Source organism: Sminthopsis crassicaudata, chromosome 3 (assembly GCF_048593235.1).
Source record: "Sminthopsis crassicaudata isolate SCR6 chromosome 3, ASM4859323v1, whole genome shotgun sequence".
NCBI lineage: Eukaryota > Metazoa > Chordata > Mammalia > Dasyuromorphia > Dasyuridae > Sminthopsis > Sminthopsis crassicaudata.
Genome location: NC_133619.1, coordinates 332,334,069 through 332,346,572, shown reverse-complemented (window position 1 = coordinate 332,346,572; position 12,504 = coordinate 332,334,069). Strand labels below are relative to the sequence as shown.

At 38.7% G+C, this 12,504-nt stretch overlaps 1 protein-coding gene across 10 annotated transcripts in view; it reads left to right on the top strand.

Annotated features, from left to right (window-relative positions):
* Positions 1–12,504, top strand: part of MYLK (myosin light chain kinase) — a 424,364-nt gene that overhangs the window by 343,265 nt on the left and 68,595 nt on the right. For all 10 annotated transcript variants that reach the window (XM_074301410.1, XM_074301411.1, XM_074301413.1 and 7 more), the window contains 3 exons: positions 623–673; positions 2,722–2,849; positions 5,884–6,037. In XM_074301410.1, coding sequence (XP_074157511.1) covers positions 623–673; positions 2,722–2,849; positions 5,884–6,037 — 333 coding nt within the window. The remainder of the gene's footprint in view (positions 1–622; positions 674–2,721; positions 2,850–5,883; positions 6,038–12,504) is intronic.

Here is a 12,504-nt window from a genome sequence, read left to right as displayed (position 1 = left end):
ACTCCAAGATTTCCTGTTTACTAGATAGGTAATTTTTCATATCACAGTCTGGTTTTTTGTTTTGTTTCCTGCCTCCCCCTCCTTTGGTCAGGCATCTTTTTTTTTTTTTTTTTTTTTTTTTTTTTTTTTTTTTTTTTTGCAAGCCATCAAAATAGAGGACTCTGAACTGAAAATGAAAGCATCCAGCTAAGGTTCCCTGCCCAGACAAAAGCTTAGATTCTTGGTTCTATGTAAAAGGCAAATTGGATTTTCTAATGTTTTCATTTTCCAGTCCTTTGAGGGATTAGAAAGGGAAGATGGTTGGTAAGTTTGCAATTGTGTCTTAAAATAGGGTATAGTTATCTCTTATTAAATAGAGAGACCAGCGTATCTTCTTTATACCAAGATCTTAGGTTCCAGAAACTGCTGCTTCTATTTCCTAAGTTCTGATGTTTGATATGGAGGTTGTGCCATCTGGAACAGGAGGAGGAGGAGGAGGATTTATCTAAAGTTGGACTCCAGGGGTAGGGTAGCAGTGGTCAAGACAGTGGATATTAGTGTATAACAAGTCTTTAATAAGATGAGGCATTTTTCTTGGGACACCAAAAAATGCCATAAGTAATTGGTCTTCTCTGCATTTCAGGTGATGCAACAGTAAAAAAGAAACCGGCCCCCAAGACTCCTCCGAAGGCAGGTAATTAGCACCCTATGACATGGGGTCCCCTGGTGGGATTGGACAAATAATTTCCCTTGGTTCCCTAGGGCTCTGATTCAGGATAGCCCTGTCTGCCCTTCATCTCTCACATCCTCTGGAAACAGACTCCCTCAGGCTAGCTTGCTCATTTCTTTCTTAGGAACCTCAGTCTATCTCTTCCCTTTTTACTTTTCTCACTAATAGGATAAATGAGTTGCCAAATCTGGTCATTTCTACTTTTATCACTTATCTCTATTCACTTAGTTGGTCCTTACCACTTCTCCCCTAGACTATTACAATGGCTACTTGATAGTTTCCTGTCCTAAATCTTTCCCCTCTCCATTCCATCCTCTACTTCCAACCAAAGTGACCTTCCTTTAATGCAAATGTGACACTGACACTACCCTCTTCAAGAAACTCCAGGGGCTCCCTATTCCTTCAGGGTGAAATATGAACTCTTTTGTTAGCAGTTAAAACTACCTACAACTTGTTGCCTTTCCTGTCTTATCACAGTTCCACCAACTGATCACATTAGATTTCCCATTTTTGTACCTTTGCGCTGACTGATCCCAGACCTGGAATGCCTCTCCTCACCTCCGCTTATCAGTATCTCTTGTTTCCCTCAAAACTCCACTTTCTGCATGAAACTTTTTCTGACATCTGCTACTGATATGTTGTTGACATTGAGATGTTTCAGTCATATTTGACTGTTGTGACCCCATTCGGAATTTTTGTTGACAAATAAACTGGAGTGGTTTGCCATTTTCTTCTCCAACTCATTTTACAGATGGAGAAACTGAAACAAACATGGTTAAGTGACTTGCCCAGGGTCACACATCTAGTATGTGTCTGAGGCTGGATTTGAATCCAGATCTTCCTGACTCCAGGCCTAGGGCTATATCCAATGCACCATCTAAGCTTCCCCTCAACTGTTATCACTCCCCCACTAAATTATCTTGCATCTATTTCATGGCTAGGATTATTCCTGGAACTCTTGGTCAGGAGCTGTGGATTTATTGATTTAAAAAGATGCCTCTTTTGATGAAGTCCAGCAACTTTTCTTCAACTTACAATCAGAGACCATAAGTTAGAGCATTGAGAATATAAGTGACTTGGCTATAATCACATAGGTAGCATATGTCAGAATGAGGTTAACTCCACTTCGGCAGGCTTCCTTTTACCTTGCACATAATGGATATTTAATCAGTCTGTGTTGAACTTAAATGCATCGCATTGCAATAAAATAAATGGACAATACTACTCAACATCCAACATGAATATAGAGAGAATTCTGTGTTAAGAGTATGACGACAGCAAAAAGATTATGCGATGATCAGTAGTGATGAACTTGGCTCTTTTCAACAATGCTGTGACTTGGGATGGAAAATGCTCTCCATATCCAGAGGGAGAACTAAGAAGACTGAATATAGATCAAAACATAGTATTTTCACCTTTTTTTTTTTTTTTTTGATGTGGTTGTTTGCTTCCTTTTTTCTCTTTCTTGTGGTATTTTTCACTGTTGATCTGATTTTTCTTGCACATGACAAATAGGGAAATATGTTTAAAAGAACTGCACATATTTTACCTATATTATTCGATTGTTTGCAGTCTTCAGGATAGGGGAGTTAACGAAGGGAGGAAGAAAAATTTGGAAAACAAAGTTACAAAAATGAATGTTGAAAACTATCTTTACATGTATTTAGAAATATAAAATACTATTGGGGGGAAAAAACCTCATCTGAATGAGGTTTATCAGGGAAAGTTTTCTAAGGGCTCAGGTCACAGCCCTCAGACTAAGCCTGAGTTTCTAGTTCTCTTCCCGAAGTGTGAGAATGGAGGAGGAAGCAGACTAACGCTGTAACCAGAAGGCTATGACTATTCCACAAATCAAATTCAGTTCTGTGTACCACATAGCAGGGAACCAGCTTCTGGTGGGGAGATGTTCCCTGTTCTTCTGAGAGGTGTGTTCTCTGGGTCTCTATAATTCTGCCTGCCTGGCTTTTTCTGAGTCTCTTTATTTCTCTGATTCACTTTCCATCTCCCTCCAGCTCTTCCCCCTCAGATCATACAGTTCCCTGAAGATAAAAAGGTTCGAGCTGGAGAATCTGTAGAATTGTTCTGTAAAGTTGCAGGCACCCAGCCTATCACTTGCACTTGGATGAAGTTCCGAAAGCAGGTAATTGCATGGGTGGGGAATTTGATGGGTCAGGACCTGACCAAGAAGTGAATGTAGATGTGTGTATGGGGAGAGGGGAATCTTTTAATGGGGATCCAGAGAAAGAATAGGAACTTTTTGCCTACTGAGAGTTCTTTACAAATCAGAGCGGTCATCATATATTTCTGGAACCACAGGAACACAGGAAACCACAGAGCCAAGGAAACCCAAAGGAGGCATAGAGGTTTCCTTCTCAGAGGCGTTTATAACAAAGAGCAATTCTTCTGCCGAGGAAGGTCCTATCCCACCCATTTTGGTCCTCTCCAGAGGCAAGGTGAATTAAATGATCACCACCAACAACTTTTAATCACATACTATAGAGAGCCTCATATTAGTTACTGAGGGAAATCCAAAATTTAGAGAGGTAGTGATACCTCATGTTTTAGTAGGGGAGTGAGATATAATTATAGATGAAGATATTGTGCCATTCTACATATATTAGGATTAGGAGACCCGAGTTCTCGTCCCTTCTACTCTAAACTTGTAGTGTAATTGTGGTTGTCATCTCCTTTCTCCAAACCTCAGACTCTCTATCTGTATAGAAGGAAAAAGTATCCTTGTCCCTGCCCCACTCTTGCTTTATATGGATGATATGAGGGTACAATGAGATACTGCATCTCAATAACAAAGGAAGGACTTGGGATAATTTTAAGATGCTCTAGACAATCTGAACTTCTGGGGTCCCCAACATAACTGACGACAAAGGCTTAATCCAACAGAATGCTGTTGGCTTGAGTTTTAGCCTGAAGCACAACAGATGAATGCATCCTACCCCAGTACTACAAAGATTAAAACCTTTTTAAAACCGTATTTATTTGGGCATTCCTAACTGTAAATATACCCAATTTGTAAATTTATGTACTTTCTGACATCCAAACATATCATATTCGCTTCTCACCAAATCCAGCATGAATACAGTGAGTGTCAGAGAGTGAGAGTCCATCAAGTTGTCTAAATAGGGGTAAACCAGCCCAAGTCAGAGCTCCCATGCCATTCAAACATGGAATTATCTAATGAGTGACTTTGTACATCTATTCTCAACAAGATGGGAACATCCAGTCTTTAAAAAAAAAGAAAAGTGGGAGTGGTGACTGGCAATGGTGGTTTGGTGTTTTGTTCTGGGAATTCAGAGATATGTTCCAAAAGCAATTGGTGTTATTGTTTGGATTATAGTTCCCAATACAAGAAGAGGAAACTAGAACTGGGGACTTGTTCATGAAAGCAGGTGGATGCTGAATGTGATGTGATACAAAGACAATAATGAAAGCCTGCCTTCAAAGAACTTAAGCTCTGAAGCAAGGCAGTCAAACTCATGTAGAAATGGATGCCTGTTGGTGTATATTTATTTAGAAAACCACAAGTTAACATCAGCTATGTTGTGCTGTGTTTGTATTTATGTTGTTCAACATTTCCCAGAGTATGGGAAGGAGGAATGAGAGAGAGGTGGAGGAGGGAAGGAAAGAGGGAATTAGGGAGGGAGGGAGAGAAGTTGAGAGGAGAGAGACAGAGAGAGAAACAGAGATTGGAAATTGGGGGTGGGGACCAGCAAAAAAAAATGAGAAGATAGGCACTTAGGCTGAACTTTAATGGGAAAAAAAGGGCTGAAAGACTGAGTTGAGTGAGGAATGCATTCCAACCATGGGGGATGGTTTATTCAAAGGCAGAGTTGGAAGATGGAATGCAGAGTTTAGAGTACAAGCTAATAGCCCAGTTTGGCTGGAACATAGAGGGTAGGAAGGTGAGAAAAATCAAAGAAGTCAGAAAAGGTAACTTGGAGCCAGATTGTGGAAGATAATTTTTAAAGAGTCAAGCAGAGGACTTTGGACTTTATCCTAGAGTAGGGAGTTGTTAAAATGGGTCCATGAACTTGTTTATTTAAAACTTCAATAACTGTAGTTCAATAGAATTTGTGTCTATCATTATATCACGCATTTTAAGTTATATATTTTAAAACCTGATTCTGAGAAGGTACATAGGATTCACTAGACTATCAGAGTAGTCCAGCATACAAAAGAGGTCAGGAATTTCCATTCTAGGACCAGTCAGTAACCACTGAAGTCTTTTCAGTGGAAAAATGATGTGATCAGACTTCTACCTTAGAAAAATGATTTTGGCAGTAGTGTAGGGGGTGGAGTGAAGAGGAGAGTGACTGGACATTGAGAACCATGAAGAGGAAGTTGCTGAGCAGGTAGACAGCACAGTGGATAGAGTACTGATCCTGGAATCAGGAGAACCTGAGTTCAAATGTTACATCACAGACTTAACTCTTCTTAGTTCTGTGTGTTTTAGACAGAGTGAGAGTGAGAGAGTCCAATTTTTTGTGTTAGTCTGCAGAAACTTGGTAGCCCTTCTTTGCTCTATTAAGAAGATATTGTAGATGTTCCTAGGACTTGGAGGGTTTGAACAGTACTGATATAAGAATGGAAGTGAGAAGGAAGAAAAGAACCTGAGTATTAAGGAGATGGAGATTTGGGAGGAAAGAAAGGACATTCTTGGGACTTCCGAGCAATAACCTTGGATCATACCACCCAGGATCATCAAGAAAGTAATAATAAAAAATCCTTGTATTCTTCCTGTTTTGCTAAAATAACTTTCGAGAAGAATTATTTAATTTTGAGAAGTTGGGATTCTGCTAGAAAAGGTTTTTAAAAAGTTTTTCTATGATCCTAAACACAGAAAAAGGAGAAAGTTTGGGAAAGAAAAAAGAAGTCCCTAAGCTCTGAGCTTGGGGGCTAGTTAAGTGCTGAAATAGTTCATTTACTGTAGATAGAAGCATAGTATCTTCACCTTTTGTTTATTTGGTTTTTCATTTTCGTGGATTTTTTTCCTTTTGAGTCTGAATTTTCTTATGTTGTATTAGCCACAGGCCCTCTCTCACCAGGAGCAGGGCAAAATCCCACTCCGTTCCAGGCGGTTGGTGGGGGGACGGACAAGCCGAGAAGGGGCTGCCTCTTCTTCTCTCTGGCTATGCTCATTGTGCCATTTGCTCCACCAGATCCAAGAGAGTGAGCACATCAAGATTGAGAGCAATGAGAACAGCAGCAAGCTAACCATCCTGGCCACCAGGCAGGAGCACTGCGGCTGCTACACACTCCTGGTGGAGAATAAGCTAGGCACCAAGCAGACTCAAGTCAATGTCACCGTGGTGGGTAAGTGAGCCGGCCTGAGGCGGTGAGACATGATGGGGGCGAGAGGGAGAGGAAGGTGGCTCTGCGGAGGGGTGCAGAACCCCCAGAACGATCCACAGAGATGAGCGGACACGCCCGAACCGACTGAATGTGCCTGGATGTGCCTGTGGATATGTTTGCTTGAATGTTTGTGTAGGTATTTTAATGGATTTGTAGGTGTATCTATTATCCTTATGTACATGTGGCTTCTCCTCCTGTTCTCCGTTCTGAAACTTCAGATCTGATTCCCACTTCTATTCATTACCTTAAGATAGAGAAAAAGAGGGAGGAAGAGGGAGTGAGAGGGAGAAAAAGGGAGAAAAGGAGGCAGCGAGAGAGAATAGGGTCTATATGACTGGCTTCCTGGTGGGTATCAGCTTCTGCAGGGCTTAATGCAATCAGAATTCAAAATGAGAACTAGGAGACAAATCTCCCAACTTTCAGCTAGTAGGTGCCACTTTGTGAACAGGAAAAGATAGGAAATGTCCCTTGACAGAAGAAACTATTGCACTGGGAAACTGAAGCTTAGATATGCTTCAAATAATACTGAGAATCATTTGGGGAGAAGGAAAGGAAAAAAATTTATATTCAATCCTTCACCCTACTATCCCTTACAAAAAAAAAAAAAAAAAAAAAAAAAAAAAGCTAACTTCAGCTAATGGATAAGAGATAGGAAAAAGATAAATGGAAAGAAGAAGGAAGCAGAGAAAAAAACAGAGGCTTGAGAAAAAGAAAAGAATCCTAGAAATGGGGAAAAGAAAAAAAAGGCATGAAAAAGTTTTAAAATCATGAGACTCAAAACCACTTTTAAAGCATTTTATGATAATATGTATCTACCTACTGGGCAGTTGCTCATTTTTCTTGCAGATGTTTCATTTCTCCACAACCCCTCCCCCCCAACCACTGTTTCTTTAAAAAACCAAACCAAACCAAATAAAAACAAAAACAAAAACAAAACAAAACAAAACAAAAACAAAAGAAAAAAACAGGCAGGCATTGAGGCATGAGGCGGCTGAGTTTTTAAATTTTTTTTTTTTTTAATTGATTGGGTAAACAGAAAGTGCTGGAATTCTGGAGACTGAAGGGAAATTGAAGTTGAAAAATAGGAAGAAATAATCAGGGAAGTCCTTTAAGATGAGCTGCAAAAACATGACTGTTAATTCCAGCACTACCCAACTCCTACTTCCCCCTGGAGCCAAACTCCTCGAACAAATAGTACAATAAGCCCGGAGATTGGGCCACTTTCTCTGTTCCCCCACCATCTCCATTACTTCCAAGAAAGAAGTCAAGGATCCTAGGAATTCCCAAAGAATCCAAGTACCTCATGTTAGCTACTAATTCATGTTTTCTCTCTCCTTCTTTCAGGAGCTGCCTCTTCATTCTTGTTTTCCCTCTGTTTTATTTCTAATGTGCTCTTTTCTTCCTTCTTTCCCCTCTTTCTCTTCTTCAGTTCTTTTTAGATTTTCTCTCTCCTTCCATTCTGCCTCCTTCTCCTTTCTGCCTATATGTCCAATTCTTTCTCTCTGCTTCCCTCTTCATTCTCTTTACATCTTCTATCTTCCCATCTCTTGTCCCATTAGCTGAAATCAGCTATTTTTGTGAGAGATCAAGGGCTGAGGGATGGGAGTCAGAACTTCCTTTTTTTTTTTTTTTTTTTTTTTTTTTCTTGCCTCCCCTCCCCCAGCTTATTCTCTCTTTTACTTATAACAGATCTGGACTTTATATTCCCCCATCTATGAAATAGTGAGACTAAATAAATATTGTCTGACACCTCCCCCATGCCCACCGGTCCTAGCTCTCTTTGGAGGGCTTTATTAGAAAGATTCCAACTACATTGGAATGAAAAGTGAGGTGAAGCTGGACGGTTCCTTCAGGTGCACAGAATGGGAGCAGATGAGTAAGGAAGCCAGCGTCAGCTCTCCTGAGTTCATAGTTTCACCTCCCCTCTGCTGTGGGTTTTGGGGGCTGGCTGCTTCAACTGCTTTTCCCCCATGACATTCCCCCCAACACATACACTGCCCTCTCCCCAGGCCCCAAGCCCCCCTTCCCCATCAGCCATCCTCCAGTTGTGGCCTTTTATGGTTTAGTTTCTTATTTCGTGAGGTCGGCTCTGACGGGCCATCGGCATGGCAGCTGGCCAGCTGGCAGGAGCGGCATGTTAAATACCGTCCCTTCTAAATAGCCTCGGAGGGGAATGGAATGGGAGGCAAATGGTGCTTTCTGTCTGCTTCCCCCTCACGGAGCTAAAAATAGAATGGCTCAGTGAAATGAGAACTCATATTTATATACAGTAAAATCTCATTCATTCATTCAGACCCCACTAATTCAGAATTATGTACTGATCATTTAACTTGAATTGAGCTGAGTTTTACCTTTCCATAAACATCAGTGCATACTCCATGAACTTCCAGTATTTCCTATGATGTAAATCACATAAACAGCATTATAAAGGAATCATGTAAACCTCTTTGAGACAAACCTTTCAAACATTTTAGCAGCACCTATTTGCAAACTAGCAATGAGTGTGTTTATCACAGATGGCCCTGATGATTGATTAAAGCAGGACCAAGTAGGATATCAATTTGGAAATATTTTGTTAGCTTGGTTAATCTTTTTTTATTTCAAAATATGAAAACTATGTTTCTTTTTGATTAGTCTACAGCTTACTTTTTTCTTTTTTTAAAAAAATAGATTGACCTTTTCCCCCCCAAGGCTCAGCCATTTATTAGCCACAGGAAAATGGATTTTCAATCCCAGAACCTCAAGGAGATCTTCCACTAAAGCAAGGCTTCTTAAACTTTTTCCACTCATGACCCCTTTTTGCCTGAGAAATGTTATGTGATTCCAGGTAAATAGGTATATAAAATAGGTTGTCAAATCATACATTTGCTGATAATAAATCATAATTTTGAGATACCCCCCCTCAGTTGCCAGATCACATATGGGATCAAAAGCCACATTTTAAAAAGCTGGACACTAAAGCATGTAACTATTGTAAAGCTATTTGTTGAAATAGTGCTTACATCAATAAAATCACAGCATTTCCATATGGAGTCTTCTTTTAAAAGGACAAATCAGGAACTTAATTAAGATGTTCTTTGCGTATGAGAAAGACCTCTTGACTCTTTCTTTACTACCTGAGGTAAGATGGTAGAAAAGAGGCAGAATACATGGTCATCAGAAGTAACATAAGACAACTTCTTGTGTTCATATTATTAACACATAAACCAATTATAAAATGAGGGAAACTACCCTTACCTTTCACAGTCAGTAAGGAACAGAGAGATAATATTTCAAAAGCAATATGTGTACCTTAAAATACAAATGAATGCTTGTGGCTGTTATATTCAGCAAGATACAGTGGAGAGTAACCATGGATTAGGACTAGAAAGTTCTATTCCTCAGAAAGGGAAGGCTAGAGCAGTTAGGGTAACTGTATTCCCATAAATAAGAACTCATGAGAGAATTCCAAAGTTCCTGCAGAGATTAGAACTAACTTCTCTCATCTGATCTTCCCTCCCCTTTCTCTTCTCCTCACATCCTAGTCCCTCACTATAAGATCAACAATAGTGCCAAAGGGTATACAAAGTTAAGTATCTAGCACTGTATGCGAATGTCTTGCACACAGAAAGCATGTATGTATTTGTGTGGATATGTATGAGAAATCTGCTTGCTTTAGGAATATTCCTTTTTTAGGATCTTTATCTGTGACTCTTTTTATTCCTTCATGTGGTCCTAGGGCTTTATTTTGTCCATCATTGACAAAAATATGGATTCTACTCTCAAGTGACTTCTTGTCCAATGTGGAGAAATATAGTAGTAATAACAGCAACTATTACTTATATAGTACTTTGAGATTTGCCACTCTGCAAATGTTGTCTCCTTTTATCCTCACAACAAGAATTAACCCCACTGCAGATGAGGAAATTGAGATAGAGATTAAGGGATTTGCCTAAGGTGTCAGAGCAAGTATCTGAGACTGGATTTAAAATCAAATCTTCCTGACCCTAGGTTCAATACACCATGCTACCTAACTGGCATGTGGGGGATACCTGGTACAAAAGAAACTTGAATAGAGGCACAAGTAATATTTGTGATGTGTGCTGTATAATGGGCCCAATAATGAAATGGAGATTTGGTGGAATACCCTGCTTAGACAAGTTGTGATGAAAAGAATTATCCCTTTTCCAGAAGGAAAAAAATTCTTCACCCATTCAGTTTGGGGATGTCTCCAGGATGCTATGCTATTTTGAGAATGCTCCAAAATCTCAGGCTTCTGCTGTTCCATTCTCCTCCCCATTCCAGTACTATTTCCCCTTAAGTATTTTGCCTGAATTTAGACAATAAAACTGCCACCACATGAATGGTGTGCCTTTAACAACCAGGGATCATATATTAGCATGATTAAATTAGAATAAGAGTAATCTATTTTTCTAATCAATTATTCTTTTAAAAATAAAATAAATACAATTTGTGGAATAACTCAAAGCTACAGAAAGGAAGAGTTCTTTTGGATTCATCCTGACTTAGCACAATACTCTTTCCAAACAACCATTTTTAATATATGCCCTACTTTTGATATGCAACATACAAGGTAAATCTTCATAATATGGAAATCAAAGCCATTATCAAATCAACTATCTGTGTAGAATTAAACTATTATTAGTTAACTAGAACAACAACAAAAATTGGTAATCATTTTAAAGGAAAAAATGGAAGTGACAAGCTCTAACATACAATTAAGACAGCTCCAACCAAAAGTGTTCAGCTTTTTAAAATGTGTCTTTTGACCCCATATGTGGTCTGGTAACTGAGGGGGGTGTCTCAAAATTATGATTTATTATCAGCAAGTGTTTGATTTGACAACCTATTTTATTTAAGCCAGCTTATTTAAGCAAGATAGGTGATGCTTTTAAAAGTGGAGAGTGGAAAAAAAAAACAACACAAATATTGATAGAGCCACAAAGTTTATTACAAAGTATAGATAATACAGATTTCCTTTTTCTTATTATTTGTTAAATGGGGTGGGGGGAGTACTTGACTTAATAAAGCAAAATGCCACCTTAACAGATTTCTTCCAATAAGGTATTTCCTTTGCATATGTTAAAACTATGCAAGATATAACAACAAAAGATAATTGTCAATAACAACATTTTATTTACAAATATGGAAAAAAATAATAACAAGGAGAGACAGATACTCACCAAATGTGTTTGATACGGTCATGGATGATGTCCAGTACAAAGAGAAACTAGAAGGATTCCCTATAGATGGTGATGTCTTCTGGGTGGCTGTAGATGACATTGTGCTGATTGTATCAAGCCCTACAACATTGCAGAGCTTCCTAAATGATATGGAATTGGATGAACAACCCAAAGATCTGGTCAATCAGAACATGTATCTTAGATATTACACATGGACAATGGGACTGTTAAGCTGGATTGAAGTGGAAAACTACTTAGTAACTAGTCACTTTTGTAATTTGATTATAATTCACTAGAATACCAAAAATATTATAGTTCAAACTAGAATTTATTCTAAAAATACTTTTAGGAAAAGAATTTAATTTTGTTTATTTTTTAATTTATATCTTTTTTAAAATCACTTTTTCTTTTCATCTATATTCTTTTCCACATCCATCTGCAGAGAATCATCACTTGTAAGAAAAACGAGAATAAGAGAAAATGAGAAGGCAGGAAAAATTAATTAAAATTAGCCAAGACATCAACCAAATATGATAATACGTATGATGTTCCACACATATAGTACTGTACTTCAGCAAAGAAAGGAATAGGATAATGTATTTAAAGCTGAAAAGACTCTCAGGGGCCATCTAATCTACCCCAACATACTTCTGCCCCTAACACACAGACACATAGACACACACGCACACACACACACACACACACACACCTACCTTTTTTTTTTTCGTTAAATAAACTGAATCTGAGGCTGATATCCTCTAACTTCAGAACCAGAAATTATTCCAGCGTAAGAAAGAAATGCATTTTATTCACCTTTGTTTAGAACAAAGTACATTTAAAGGAACATTTTAAACAGAAAACTTAGAAATATGATGATCTCTTAGTCTAGACAGCATAACCCCACAGAGACCATTACCAATATCTTGCAAAAGTGGTTACAGTTTAAAGTCCCAACAAAAATTTGTGGGTCTCTTACAACCCTGTTCTTATAATTCAGAGTCTCTCAAATCTCTGTTTTTTTTTTTTTTTTTGTTTTGTTTTTTTTCTGAGGTTGCAGTTAAGTGATTTGCCCAGGGTTACACAGCTAGGAAGTGTTAAGTGTCTGAGACCAGATTTGAACTCGGGTCCTCCTGAATTCAGGGCGGGTGCTCTATCCACTGCGTCACCTAGCTGCCCCCTCAAATCTCTGTTTTTCATAGTTGTGTACTTTCCCAGTATCTTCATTAGAAAGCCTTTTACTCTGGA